Source organism: Oncorhynchus mykiss, chromosome 11, assembly GCF_057628025.1.
Source record: "Oncorhynchus mykiss isolate SJ-2025 chromosome 11, ASM5762802v1, whole genome shotgun sequence".
NCBI classification, from domain to species: Eukaryota; Metazoa; Chordata; class Actinopteri; order Salmoniformes; family Salmonidae; genus Oncorhynchus; species Oncorhynchus mykiss.
This window is the reverse complement of record NC_143032.1, coordinates 14,838,102-14,854,025: the sequence shown is the minus strand read 5'-3', so window position 1 is coordinate 14,854,025 and position 15,924 is coordinate 14,838,102. Positions and strand designations below refer to the sequence as shown.

Below are 15,924 nucleotides of genomic sequence, written 5' to 3'. Positions count from 1 at the left end.
AATTATTATATTAGCAAACAATTATTGTGAATCATTTTATATTGTCCCTAACATATTTTACTCATTCGCAACAGTTGTGGGATACGCACATACACCCCCACAATCATACACACTCAACCCTTTCCCCCCACACAACCATAGGCTCACATTCTCAACAGTTGCACCATCCCAGAGCCCAACTTAAGAAAGGTCTTGATTTACGAATGCATGTACAGCTGCAGCTGTATCAGAGGGTGTTCTTTAATCGAAGCCTCTCCAACATAATCCAAGTAGAATCAAAAATTCCCCATGGCAGCTGTCTATGCCCATTACTTTTTGCAATCTTTACTAATGACATGCCACTGGCTTTGAGTAAATCCAGTGTGTCTATGTATGCGGATGACTCAAAACTATACATGTCAGCTAAAACAGCGACTGAAATGACTGCAACACTTAACAAAGAGTTGCAGTTAGTTTTAGAGTGGGTGGGAAGGAATAAGTTCATCCTAAATATTTCTAAAACTAAAAGCATTATATTTGGGACAAATCATTCACTAAACCTCTACTAAATCTTGTAATAAATAATGTGGAATTTGAGCATGTTGAGGTGACTAAACTGCTTGGAGTAACCCTGGATTGTAAACTGTCATGGTCAAAACACGATACAACAGTAGCTAAAAATAATTATTAAGGCTATATTATTATTATTATTTCAAGGCTATTGCCTGCGTTTAAGAAATATATATTATTGAGGATCATGCGGTGAGCTATGCATGCCTAGTTTGTTAATTTAGCCTAGCAGATATTTACATACCCTAATCACAGTCATGGAATGAAATATAATAAGTTAGAAATTGACAGTTTACCAAATGAAAAAGTTACAAGTGTATATAGGCATGCCTGATGATATGCAGCTACTATGTTAAACAACAAATGTATTTTTCTTATATTCATTGATAATCAGATACTTCAGTTGTAACTGGTTCTATTACGCCAAATGTTTACAGTTGATAGTCAACTTTAGCACTGTTCCAAAATATCCTCTTTAACAATGGCCTGAATAGAAATCACAACGTTTCCAGTGTTGCAGCATGTGCCCATTCGTTCTCATGCTCTGTTGTGGTATTAAAAAGTCATGTCAAATCATGTAGAATTGCATGAAATCATTTTATAAAAAGGCTATTTTTTATCAGACCACAAATAAGATGATAGGTTAATGTAGTGCTTTTATTATAATGGATATCTTTTAACCTCTACCCTTGTCTAAAGTGGTCTGCAAATCCACAACCTTCTGGCTATTATTTTGGGTATAGGGGAGGGTCATTCTTATTTTTTATCAAGTGTTCAGGTTTGGGTCGGGGAAAAAAAACACTTTACTGAAGGGAGGGACATCCATTTTCATTTCAGAGAGGTCAGATTTTCTCTAGGTTTCCCTCATTATAAATAACATACAGTCCCTTAACAAAGAATCTCTCTCTCTACCTAGAGGACAAGCATGGTGAGCAGTGAGTCCCATATTGTCTATGGAGTCCCCTATAACGATGGTGAGGCAATAGGTTTTTATCTAACTCCATGGTTACCTGATCTCTGTTGAATTGTTCCTCTGCTTAGATGGTGAAGTGAATAAGGAAATTAAATCTAACAGGTGTTGAAAGATCAGATCAATGAGAGAAGATTGCAGATTGATTATTGATGAGTCTGATCTATACACTGCATCCTGGAATGGATCAACCATGACACGTACAGGTCCCTGGTGGGGTCTATTCAGAAGTGACACACACACACACAGTACACACAATGACGACTCACTTCCTGGCTTAACACTCTTCCATCCACACATTTATGACCAAGTCAGCAGGACATTGAGTATCCTCTTTTCACACCTCTCACCTTCAGTCCATTGAGTCTCGAAGGAGAAGAGCATTGAGCAGTCAGTAGGACTAAAGACAGTGTGGCGTTTATGGATTATTTTAAGTAAATCATTTACCATTTTTTTTATTACTAAGAAATGCTAAACATGAAGTAATATGACATTCAGATAATGATAGAATCAAGTATTATAATCAAACTGTTCACTTTGTTCATGAGACTGGATTTAAAAAAACAGACATTGTAATCATGGCAACGAGAAAAGTAAGACAATGTCTCCACCGCGTGGACATGAGGAATTGTTTTTCGAATGGGGACATTTTAACCCGGAAATAAATTAAAGTGACCTTTCACGTGACATGAACCACGTATGTCGGACATGCTTCCAAAAATGGCTGCTTGCAGTATAGAAGACGTGCTTGCTAAAGCTGAACAAGATGAGGCTGAAAAACTCAAAAGTATCACCGTTCAAAAAGAACTGGACCTTGAGTTTGACATCGGAAACCTGGTCGCGTACGACAAGAACCGTATTGACATTCGACAGTTCCGTGAACAGAAGAAAGACGATTTCCTGCGCTCGCTAGCTCGTGACAATACGCAGCTCCTGATCAACGAGATATGGAAGCATCCCACAGAGAGAGTAGAGGAGGTAATCGTAGTCAAACTACCCGAGCCGACCACTGCACTGCCAAGAGAGAAGCCCCCACCGAAGCCCAGGCCTCCAACCAAATGGGAGGAATTCGCCAAACTGAAGGGGATCCAAAAGAAGAAGAAAACTAACCTGGTATGGGACGATGTTGCCAAAGAGTGGAAGCGGCGTTGGGGCTACAAGCGTGTTAATGATGGCACGAAAGAGTGGCTAATTGAGGTCCCCGAAACAGCCGACCCCAACGAGGACCAATTTGCCAAACGGAACAAAGCCAAGAAGGAGAAGGTTGCAAAAAACGAGCTGCATCGCCTGAGGAACATAGCCAGGGCACAGAAGATCAAAGTACCAGGTGTTGGACTCACACCGACCGCGCAACAATCCACAACTGACCTGAGTAGGGCTGTCAATGTGGCCAAGGTATCCACAGCTTCCGCAGGTAAATTCCAAGACCGCCTACCGAAGGAGAAAGCTCCCAGAAACACCGGGAAGAAGAGGAAATTCCAGCCTGTCATCGGTAACTTTTCCAGTGAAAAGCAGAGGCAGCTGGATCTGCTCAAGGTGATGGACAGTAAGAAACCTCGTCTGGACGTCAACAAAGCTGTAAACAAACAAATGCGAGAGGATGACCGAGAGGAGTCTGCAGCGAAATTTAGGAAGGGGGGGAAGAAGGGACGCAAGGGTGGTCATTTCTCTGGAAAGGGTGGGGGTGGAAAGGGTAAAGGAGGAGGTGGCAAAGGAAGAGCAGGGGGTAAAGGTCAAGGACCACCTGGAGGTAAAAAGGGAGCTGGGAAACGCTAAAGGGGAACATTTGAAACTTTGTATGTCATACATCACAAGAGCCTTGTCTCAGACTACACAGTATGAATTGCCTGCTTCATTATGTTTCCCACTTGCATGTTGCTGGGTCCCTGAGCTGTCTCCCCTTAATGCAGGTCAGGTACAATAGGGGGGAGGGGCTTCTGTCCCGTCATGCAAATTGTAAATAGATCACCCATGACATTGTGTAAAAATGGTATATGGTGATGATTTGCCTTGTGTCTACAAGACTAGCCTAGTGGTTAGAGCATTGGACTAGTAACTGGAAGGTTGCAAGTTCAAACCCCCGAGCTGACAAGGTACAAATCTGTCGTTCTGCCCCTGAACAGGCAGTTAACCCACTGTTCCTAGACCAGTTAACCCACTGTTCCTCCGTCATTGAAAATAAGAATTTCTTCTTAATCGACTTGCCTAGTTAAAGGTAAAATAAATACAAATTTGATGTAAAAATGTGTAACTTTTGGGTACAGAGTTATGTTTGATATTTTTCAACACAATTAAAATCAACTTCATAAAGATGGTGTTTTTTGTGTGATTTATCATAAGAATATAAAGCAACAAACAGTACATTGTAGTTTCACTGAGCACAATAGCAAATCAAATATTTTTTTTTACATGTGCTGAATACAAGTGTAGACTTTACCGTGAAATGCTTACTGATGAGCTCTTTACCAACAAGGCAGTTAAAAGTAAGGAAATATGCAAATAGATAATATTATAAAAGTAACAAGATAAAGTTACAATGCTATACACAAGTAAGTTCACAACTTCCATGTGATCCAGCTACAGACAGTAATGCCACATGAGTTTGAGTTTATTTTTACAGGGACTGCACATTAATCAACGTTTCAGTAAAAGTGATAGTTTTAGTCAGCCTGCTAATTTTCAACCGCAGTCCCTGGGCAGGTTATTTAAAACAATACCAGTACAGACAAATGAGGAGCAGTGAGCCCTTGCAGAGCGACATGGGACAAGCAACACGTAGTGCGCAGACAGAGCAATAGCACAGAAAGCAAATAAACAAATCTATTTATCAGGTTTTTCCCTGCACGTGCATAACAGGCATGACAGCTGGGGTGTGCAACACTTTGGGTCAGAGGGGACGGAGGGGTGAACAGAACTCTCCTTCACTATGCTCCTGTAGAGGAATGCTTTGGAAACTAACATTGTGGCTGAAAGTAGGGATGTGCTATAGTAGAAGACTGCCTCAGTCAAGTCAAGCAATAAGAGCCAGATGGAATCAGCAGAGGTCTGCCCCAAAATTCTACAAATTGTCCTGCACACAGGCAATGCTGTAAAGTTATTGATAAGAAACGGTTTCCTGGACACAGATAAAGCCTACTCCTACACTGACCCTGTTTAGTAGTATCATATGATGATATAAACAGAGAACCTGTCTGTCTGTCTCTCATGCATTGCATGTAGGCCTAATGACCAAGAATAGAGATGTTATGAATGCTCTTCCCCATAAACACACAGTAGACTTAAAGGAGGTAGGCCTGCTAATCAGATTAGCTGTGCTGGTGGTTATATAAAACAGGCGTTTGGCCCCAGAGAAACAGACAGCCCAGGGACACTGCTGTGTATGCATACAAGTCGCAGGAGGCTACTGAGGGGAGAACGGCTCATAATAATGTCCGGAACGGAGCAAATGGAATGGCATCAAACACCTGGAAACCCTGTGTTTTAGATACCATTCCAACTATTCCCCTCCAGTCATTAACACGAGCCCGTTCTCCTCAATTAAGGTGCACCAACCTCCTGTGATACTATACAGTATATCACAAAAGTGAGTACACCCCTCACATTTTTGTAAATATTTGAGTATATCTTTTCATGTGACAACACTGAAGAAATGACACTTTGCTACAATGTAAAGTAGTGAGTGTACAGCTTGTATAACAGTGTAAATTTGCTGTCCCCTCAAAATAACTCAACACACTGCCATTAATGTCTAAACCGCTGGCTACAAAAGTGAGTACACCCCTAAGTGAAAATGTCCAAATTGGGCCCAAAGTGTCAATATTTTGTGTGGCCACCATCATTTTCCAGCACTGCCTTAACCCTCTTGGGCATGGAGTTCACCAGAGCTTCACAGGTTGCCACTGGAGTCCTCTTCCACGCCTCCATGACGACATCACGGAGCTGGTGGATGTTAGAGATCTTGCACTCCTCCACCTTCTATTTGAGGATGCCCCACAGATGCTCAATAGGGTTTAGGTCTGGACACATGCTTGGCCAGTTCATCACCTTTACCCTCAGCTTCTTTAGCGAGGCTGTGGTCGTCTTGGAGGTGTGTTTGGGGTCGTTATCATGTTGGAGTACTGCCCTGCGGTCCAGTCTCCGAAGGGAGGGGATCATGCTCTGCTCAATGAACTGTAGCTCCCCAGTACCGGCAGCACTCATGCAGCCCCAGACCATGACACTCCCACCACCATGCTTGACTGTAGGCAAGACACACTTGTTTTTGTACTCCTCACCTGGTTGCCGCCACACACGCTTGACACCATCTGAACCAAATAAGTTTATCTTGGTCTCATCAGACCACAGGACATGGTTCCAGTAATCCATGTCCTTAGTCTGCTTGTCTTCAGAAAACTGTTTGCAGGCTTTCTTGTGCATCATCTTTAGAAGAGTCTTCCTTCTGGGACGACAGCCATGCAGACCAATTTGATGCAGTGTACGGCGTATGGTCTTAGCAATGACAGGCTGACCCCCCACCCATTCAACCTCTGCAGCAATGCTGGCAGCACTCATACGTCTATTTCGCAAAGACAACCTCTGGATATGACGCTGAGCACATGCACTCAACTTCTTTGGTCGACCATGGCGAGGCCTGTTCTGAGTGGAACCTGTCCAGTTAAACCGCTGTATGGTCTTGGCCACCGTGCTGCAGCTCAGTTTCAGGGTCTTGGCAATCTTCTTATAGCTCAGGCCATCTTTATGTAGAGCAACAATTCTTTTTTTCAGATCCTCAGAGAGTTCTTTACCACGAGGTGCCATGTTGAACTTCCAGTGACCAGTCAGTATGAGGGAGTGTGTGAGCGATGACACCAAATTTAACACACCTGCTCCCCATTCCCACCTGAGACCTTGTAACACTAACGAGTCACATGACACTGGGGAGGGAAAATGGCTAATTGGGCCCAATTTGGACATTTTCACTTAGGGGTGTACTCACTTTTGTTGCCAGCGGTTTAGACATTAATGGCAGTGTGTTGAGTTATTTTGAGGGGACAGCAAATGTACACTGTTATACAAGCTGTACACTCACTACTTTACATTGTAGCAAAGTGTAATTTCTTCAGTGTTGTCACATGAAAAGATATACTCAAATATTTACAAAAATGTGAGGGGTGTACTCACTTTTGTGATATACTGTATATCTGTCTTGTTACCTGAGCATTTATTTAAGATGCATTTCCTGATCTATTCACTAGATGGTGGTAAAGCGCAGCTACAAGCCCCAGATGAACTGAAACTGACCCGGGGTGAGGTCATCCTGCTTCTGTGTAAAGATGAGGAGGCCCGGTGGTTTGGGCGGTTGCAGAATGGACAACAGGGATACGTCCCCGCCTTGCATATCGGGGATCTAAGCCACCAGGTTAGTGGTTAGTGGAAATTATAAACTGGGGGGTTCGAGCCCTGAATGCTGATTGGCTGAAAGCCGTGGTATATCAGACCGTATACCATGGGTATGACAAAACACTTATTACAAAACACTTACCAGTTTATAATAGCAACAAGGCACCTCAGGGGGTTGTGATATATGACCAATATACCACGGCTAAGGGCTGTGTCCAGGCACTCCACGTAGCGTTGTGTAAATGAACAGCCCTTAGCCGTGGATATTGGTCATATACCACACCCCCTCGGGTCTTCTTGTTTAATTGTGTTATGTTAGGCAAAAGCAACGTTCCATCTCTGAGTGTGCAACAAGATATTCTATGTACTTGGCTGGGACAAAAATCTGCCCTAGAATTGCTCGCAGAGATAAGATTGTCCATCCCTGCTATTTATAAAGAATAGCTCTGCTGACTTACAGAACAGTATGGCAGGTTAGAATAGCCTCTTTAGCTGCCTACCTGAGGTTCGTGACAGGACAGAGGGATAGCAGGAGAGAAGAGTCACAGCAGTAATCCCACCCGTTCACTGACACACCTCTGTTTGTGTTCTCGGGATGATGAGCCAGCTAACGATGTCTGTTGCTTAGCAAGACGGTGTTCAGCTCAGGCCACGTATGCAGGTGGTACTGGGTGAGTACATCGCGCCCAAAACACACACAAATATACACATATACACACACACAATCCTATCCTCAATCAAACCCCCCTCCACAAGTGTGTGTACACAACACATACACACACACCCCAGCAGCTGCTCCCACCCCACACAACCCCCCCTCAACCCTTTTCCACCCCCTCCCACTCCACTCCGCCCAGAACAGGTGGCCCCTCTCTCATCCCTCATTAGTTGACAAAGCACAGAGATTAAGACCCCCACCCCACCATCCCTATCTCCCTCTGATCAATTCCCTCTCACTGTACTGCTGTTCCCTCACACAACACAGTGGGGGCTCACAATCACAGCCATATGTTCAGGGGGGTGATGAGGGATCCCTCTTTCCCTCTAAAAGTATTGTGTTTCATAATGTCAAACAGTGAAACAGAACTGCCTGTATAATCTGACTGAAATACCCACAGTGAGCTAGGAAATGTAAGCAGACAATTGTTGGATGTTGTTTCAGATATTATCTATGATCATACATTTGACTTATCCCAGTATGTGGGCATGTAACTTGGCCCCACCTTCTGTGTGTGTGGAGGTGAACCTTGCTCCTTAAGCTGTGAAAGCTTGCACACACACACACACACAATCACGCACATGCAAATGCACACAAACACACACTCTGAGCGAACCCCCTGAACAGCCCTGTGCTTGTCTTGTCTGTGTGGAATGCTGGAATTTGGGTCAGCGGTAATAAACAAGTCCTTTGTGTTTGTTGTGTCCGTGTTGTCCCCCAGTGCACGCCAGGCTCTCCGCAGAGCCAGCAGAGCAGCAGCAGGAGGGGGTCCAGAGGGGGGCCAGAGGAGGCCGAGGGGAAGAGAGAGGGCCCCATACTGATACTGAAGTCCAGGATTTGTCTCCCTAACAGGCAGCCCCATCCCCATCCCCAGCCCCATCCCCATCCACAACACCAGCCCCAATCCCCAGCCTCATCCCCAACCCCAATACAAGCCCCAAATCCCATCCCCAGCCCCATCCACCACCCCAACCCCAGCCCCAATTCCATCCCCAGCCCCAGCCCCATCCACCACCACCCATCCCCATCCCCCACTCCATCCCCAGCCCCAGCCCCAGCCCCAGCCCCATCCACCACCCATCCCCATCCCCATCCCCATCCCCAGCCCCATCCACCACCCCATCCCCAGCCCCATCCCCAGCCCCATCCCCAGCCCCATCCACCACCCCATCCCCATCCACCACCCCATCCCCAGCCCCAGCCCCATCCACCACCCCATCCCCAGCCCCATCCCCAGTCCCAGCCCCATCCACCACCCCATCCCCAGCCCCAGCCCCATCCCCATCCCCAGCCCCATCCACCACCCCATCCCCAGCCCCAGCCCCATCCCCATCCCCAGCCCCATCCACCACCCCATCCCCAGCCCCAGCTCCATTCACCACCCCATCCCCAGCTCCATCCACCACCCCATCCCCAGTCCCATCCCCAGCCCCATCCCCATCCACCACCCCATCCCCAGCCCCATCCACCATCCCATCCCCATCCACCACCCCATCCCCAGCCCCATCCCCATCCCCATCCACCACCCCATCCCCATCCACCACCCCATCCCCAGCCCCATCCACCACTCCATCCCCAGCCCCATCCCCAGTCCCAGCCCCATCCACCACCCCATCCCCAGCCCCAGCCCCATCCACCACCCCATCCCCAGCCCCAGCCCCATCCACCACCCCATCCCCAGCCCCATCCCCATCCCCAGCCCCATCCACCACCCCATCCCCAGCCCCAGCCCCATCCACCACCCCATCCCCAGCCCCAGCTCCATTCACCACCCCATCCCCAGCTCCATCCACCACCCCATCCCCAGTCCCATCCCCAGCCCCATCTCCATCCACCACCCCATCCCCAGCCCCAGCCCCATCCACCACCCCATCCACTACCCCATCCCCAGCCCCATCCCCAGCCCCATCCACCACCCCATCCCCATCCACCACCCCATCCCCATCCCCAGCCCCATCCACCACCCCATCCCCAGCCCCATCCCCATCCCCAGCCCCATCCACCACCCCATCCCCAGCCCCATCCCCAATCCCATCCACAGCCCCACCCCCAGCACTGTTGCTAGTCTACAGTTGGTCCTCTGGCTGCATAATTTAAGAGCTGGAGTGAGGTTAACTACTTCCCTGCCTCTTCTGTAAAGTGTTCAAGAAAGATCAATCATGTATATAAAGCTTCCGTGATTAAGTTGTGACAATAATCAAGACATAAATTGAGGGGTTGAAAAAGGGGGGGAAGTATTTTATTAATAATCAAATAGGAATAAGATGTATGACTATATTTTATAAAGCTAACTGTGTTTACTTTAGCCAAATAATGTTCCATGAGTCTACCTGTGCTTTTCTGTTCCATGTTGTCATCCTTATTAGGCTGTATTCTTTATTTAGCAACTACGACATTCGAAAGCAACATGCACTCAATCATTGATATATTTTCTTTTGACTATAAACTGTTCAACTGTAATTTGTGTAAAACGCAACATCAGCCAGGAATGTATTTTTCATAAAAATCATCAAACCGTGCTTTACACTCATGCCAAAGGAAATGGCATCTTTATTGTGAAGGTTGCCAGGGCAACGGTAAAACAGCTCTCTCACTGGACTCCACAAAGAATGTATCCTTTGGAAGGACTCAAAGTCAAACTCTCTAATCCTAATCCTAACCTTGACCTATATCAATCAGATGTACACGCCCCGTCCACCAGCCCAGTGACGTGTCTTTTGATCAGTTGGTATCTGTTCCATGTAAGGAGCTATTCTAACAGGGACCATCTCCCTGCCTAATATGTGAATCTACACTCTTAGAAAAAAAGGTGCTATCTTGAACCTAAAAGGGTTCTTTGGATGTCCCCATAGGAGAACCTGTTACAGAGTAGTTGATAGGTAATCGACTAGCTGGGCTGTTCCCCTGACCCCGTATGTAGCGACTTGTACAATACTTGAACATGGCTATTGAACATTTGTGTCTGTCTTCATTCTTTTATCTAACTTACCATACAGAAACATGGTATCAGAAGTGTCGAAAACCACACATTAGTTATTTTTTGTAGCTAAGCACAGTATAGAGGCAGTTACGTTCCATATGCGAACACACGCCGTTGTTTACTGCTAACGTTAGTCACACCAGTGATCAACTCGTTGTTTACTGCTAACGTTAGTCACACTAGTGATCAACTCGTTGTTAGCAGGCTAGCTAGCATCACTATCTACATCGATGGCTGAAGGAAAATACATCTCATCTCCTATTCCATCGCTATGGCAGCGAACATTCCGCCACCAAAACCCATGGTTCTCACAGGGGACTGGAATACTAATTTGGCAACTCTGAGGAGTTTAATGGGCAGCAAGCACATCTACAGGCACAATCTCACCTTCACAGCATGACAACAGGGTGATGCAAACGCCATACTGAATGCATTGGAGAATTACTTCACACACGCCAGGAATGTCATTTACAAGTTCGTTTTTTCTTTTTAAACTGCAAACAGGAAGATTTTGAGTCAGTACTATCTGATACTTGTGAATAAAGGGGATTGAAAGATGAACTGATTTGTAACAACATAGTACTTGGGATTGCAAATGAGGACACTCGCCGGCGTCTACTAAGAGAGAAAGGCCTAACATTAGTTACTGCCATTGAAATGTCCCGCACTGCTGAGTCACTGACATGAGAATGAGAGCAATGGAAATGGAAACCCCACACACTCACGCGGATAGTGTTCACACTGTTGCCAGGCAAACATTCAGACAAAACCAATTGAGGCAGAACAATTCACCACGAACGGCAAACACAGACTGCCCCAGAGCATGCAAATACTGTGGAAATGCACATGCTAGAGGCAAAGAGCACTGCCCTGCCTATGGCAAACCATGTAGAGCGTGTGGAACTAATAATCACTTTACAAAAGTATGTCTCAAAAGAAGGGTGAGTGAGGGCTGTACACTCAAGAGGTAAGAAATGGTTTGTGACACTAGGGTTACACAACAAGTTGCAACAATGTCAACTGGATTCCGGTACTATGTGCCATGTAATGAGCTACAAAGACAAAATATATCTGGCACCTGACACACATCTCTTGCGCAGCGATACTAGACTAAAGCTGTACTCAGGAGAGCTAATGAGTTCTATGGGCACCTGTGCCTGGGGAGGTACACTTTGAATTGAATGAGAGCGTCACTCCAGTCCAGTGTGCTCCTCGCATTGTGCCCATTTCAATGAAAATGGCTGTGATGACCCAGATGGACAAGTATGAGGCCGATGGCCACATGACATCTGTGACTGAACCAACTGACTAGATCAGCAATATGGTCATAGTGAAAAAAACAGAGAAGCTGAGAGTCTGCATCGACCCAAAGCATCTGAACCAAGCACTGAAACGATCCCACTACATCACGCCGACACTGAAGGATGTCCTCAGCCCTATCCCCATCCCCTATCCCCATCCCCTTGGTGGACGCCCGAGATGCATTCCTGCAATGTAAGCTGGATGAAGAAAGCAGCTTCATGACTACCTTCTGGACCCCCTGAGGACGGTAACGCTGACTCAAGCTCCCGTTTGGTGTCTCCGTGGCGCATTGGTATACCAACGCAAGCAGCACAAGTTACTGGCTGGGCTCAAGGGCATTGAACCCATCGCCGATGATGTCCTGATCGTAGGCTGTGGTGACACAGACGAAGAAGCAGTACGCGACCACGATGTGAAGCTCCTGGTACTGATGGAGCGCTGACGATCAGTTAAGCTTGGCCTTGTCCTGAAGAAGCTGCAGTTCAAGGTGAAAGACGTCCACTTCCAAGGCCACATTCTCTCTGTAAAAGGCCTGAAGCCGGACCCAGACAAGGTCCTAGTGATCCTCGACACGCCAAACCCGTCTGATGCAAAAGGAGTGCAGTGTTTCATCGGCTTTGCAAACTATCTTCTAAAGTTCATGCCACACCTATCAGCAGTCTGTGAGCCTCTGCACTGGCTGTTGGACAAAGACACAACATGGCACTGGCTATTCAAGCACAAGGCTGCAATGCAAGAGATTAAATCTCTGGCTTCATCCATGCCAGTGTTGTGTTACTACGATGTTACAAAACCTGTCACAATCCAGAGTGACTCCAGCCAAAGTGAACTTGGATGCTGCCTTTTTCAGGAAGGCCAGCCCATTGTGTTTGACTCGAGAGCGCTCACCCCCGCCAAACAAAACTATGCACAAATTGAGAAATAGTGCCTCAGCATCGTCTTCTATCACTACTTATATGGTCGAGAGCTGGTCACCGCTGAAACTGACCACAAACCACTCATTGCCGTATTCAGTAAACCTCTCCTCAACACGCCCAAGAGGCTTCAAGGCATGCTCCTGACTCTGCAAAACTATAGCCTGTAGGTCATCTACAAGCTGGGACCAGAGATGTACTGTACATCAGCGACACACTGAGCAGGGCAACAGCACCATGTACAGGCAGAGGCATTGCCTATCAGTGACATGACATCTGTTCGCTACAGCAGGAACAACAAAAGGTTCAACAGATCAATCAGGAAGACTACTTGAACATCACAGATCACCGCCTAGGCCAGATCAGGGCTGGACAAACACCTTACAGTCGATGATGTCCATGGTTCTCACAGGTTGGCCATACCTGGAAGAGGAGACACTTCTCACAGTGAGAGAATACTGGACCTTTCGAGAATAGACGAGTGTGCAAAATGGCATCTTGTTCAGAGGTCAGAAGGTCATTATCCCCAAATCACCCAAATCACAGAGATGCTTACACTCACACACTCCAGTCACGTTGGAGGTTACACATGCTACCGCCAGGCTCGTGAAACATTATACTGCCAAACATGCAAGCAGAAATGAAAGACTTTGTCAGAAGCTGTACCACATGCAACGAGTATGCTCATGAACAGCAAAAGGAAACCATGATGTCGCACGAACTGCCCACAAGGGCCTGGCAGATCGCCAGCATGGACTTAATCAGCCACAGACAAAATGACTATTTTCTCATCGTTGATCACTACTCAGACTTTTGGGAAATTGAACTGCTCCCTGACTTGTCTGCAGAGACGGTCATAAAGCGCTGTAAGACACAATTTGCAAGGCAAGGCCAGCCTGACAAGGTCATCACGGATAATGACCCAGAGTTCATTGCACAGTTCAAGCTTTTCGCCTCAGAATGGCAGTTTGACCACGTGACCTCCCCTCCAAGGCACCCAAAGGCAAATGGCAAGGCAGTCAGCTGTCAAGATTGTTATGCAAGGACTTGCGTGACAGCAACAACCACTGATAAAAACCTGTTACCCTTGGTCTTGCGTGACAGCAACGACCCCTGATAAAAACCTGTTACCCTTGGTCTTGCGTGACAGCAACAACCACTGATAAAAACCTGTTACCCTTGGTCTTGCGTGACAGCAACAACCCCTGATAAAAACCTGTTACCCTTGGTCTTGCGTGACAGCAACGACCCCTGATAAAAACCTGTTACCCTTGGTCTTGCGTGACAGCAACGACCCCTGATAAAAACCTGTTACCCTTGGTCTTGCGTGACAGCAACGACCCCTGATAAAAACCTGTTACCCTTGGTCTTGCGTGACAGCAACGACCCCTGATAAAAACCTGTTACCCTTGGTCTTGCGTGACAGCAACGACCACTGATAAAAACCTGTTACCCTTGGTCTTGCATGACAGCAACAACCACTGATAAAAACCTGTTACCCTTGGTCTTGCGTGACAGCAACAACCACTGATAAAAACCTGTTACCCTTGGTCTTGCATGACAGCAACGACCTCTGATAAAAACCTGTTATTCAAGGCCGTGCGTGACAGCAATGACACCTGATAAAAACCTGTTACCCTTGGTCTTGCGTGACAGCAACGACCACTGATAAAAACCTGTTACCCTTGGTCTTGCGTGACAGCAACGACCCCTGATAAAAACCTGTTACCCTTGGTCTTGCGTGACAGCAACGACCCCTGATAAAAACCTGTTACCCTTGGTCTTGCGTGACAGCAACAACCACTGATAAAAACCTGTTACCCTTGGTCTTGCATGACAGCAACGACCCCTGATAAAAACCTGTTATTCAAGGCCGTGCGTGACAGCAACGACCCCTGGAAAACCATCTTACAGTGGAGGAACACACCCACCGAAAACATGGACAGCAGCCCAGCGCAACGCCTTCTGTCCAGACGTCTGAGGACTACCATCCCATAGCCAACCAGGTACTTGAGCCCTGTGTCACGGTTGGCGTCATGGACAAACTGTGCCACAGAAAGCAGCTCGCTAAGGTATTCTATGACTGGACTGCTCGAGACCTACCGGTGGGTAAAACGATAAGGATGAAACTGCTGCCAGGAGACCACACGACTTTGGTAGCTGGGCACGTACCTACAGCAAGTTGCACCACGTTCTTACCTGGTGGATGTCGGTGGCTCCCGCTATCGTTACAATCGGGTGGATCTGTGCATAGCAGAGCAGACAACAAACCAGAACACACCATACACTCACCTAGATGAGCTGCATCACAGTCCAGGCCTAACGGCAAGGGGAGCAAAATTGAGACATGAGCCAACTGAGGGGGAGGCTTCTACCCCACCAAGCTCTCCAGCTCGTGGCCCTAATCCTACCCACCAGAGCCCATACTTACTCACCGTGGGTCGGCTATGTAAGCCACCGGAAAGGCTTACTCTGTAAGCAAGGGACTGTGTTAACTTGTCCTCTGTGATAAAAATACAAAAAAGAGAGAAAGACGATAACTGAAGTAAAAAGAAAATGTAATGTATTTCACTGTTAAGAACTTAATGTTGTGCTGTTATTTTTGCACTTTCGATTGAAAAATATGATGTTACAGAGTCTAGTTGATAGGTAATCGACTAACTGGGCGTTTCCCCTGACCCCATATGTAGGGACGTGTACAATACTTGAACATGGCTATGAACTTGACATTAGTGTCTGTCTTTATTCTTTAATGTAACACATCATACAGAAACAGAACCCTTTGAAGAACCCTTTTTGGTTCCCTGTAGAACCCTTTCCACAGAGGGTTCCACATGGAACACAAAATGATTTTACCTAGAACCAAAAAGGGTTCTCGTGTGGGGACAGCCAGAGAACCCTTTTGGAACCTTTTTTTCTAAGAATGTATGGCTAGATACTGAATCTAATGGTACTACCTAGCAGTAGTGCTAACTTGGGGGAATGCCCTTGGGCAGGGCATTGACCCTGGATGCTTCTGTGTGTCACTCTGAATGGGAATCTGTTGGATGACTGGTATGATGTAGTTGTTGAGCGGCTTCACTGTAAGTATATTGTATGTTTCGGAGATTCA

General features: G+C 46.7%; 1 protein-coding gene across 1 annotated transcript; it reads left to right on the top strand.

Annotated features, from left to right (window-relative positions):
• The first annotated feature begins 2,090 nt into the window (after positions 1–2,090).
• Positions 2,091–3,829, top strand: LOC110535325 (ribosome biogenesis regulatory protein homolog). The gene has a single exon (XM_021620255.3). The coding sequence runs from the start codon at positions 2,219–2,221 to the stop codon at positions 3,293–3,295; it is 1,077 nt and encodes a 358-aa protein (XP_021475930.2). The 5' UTR covers positions 2,091–2,218; the 3' UTR covers positions 3,296–3,829.
• Positions 3,830–15,924: the final 12,095 nt, after the last annotated feature.

Coding starts and splice junctions, on each gene's coding strand:
- LOC110535325 (XM_021620255.3), top strand. CDS start 2,219: ATGTCGGACATGCTTCCAAAAATGGCTGCTTGCAGTATAGAAGACGTG.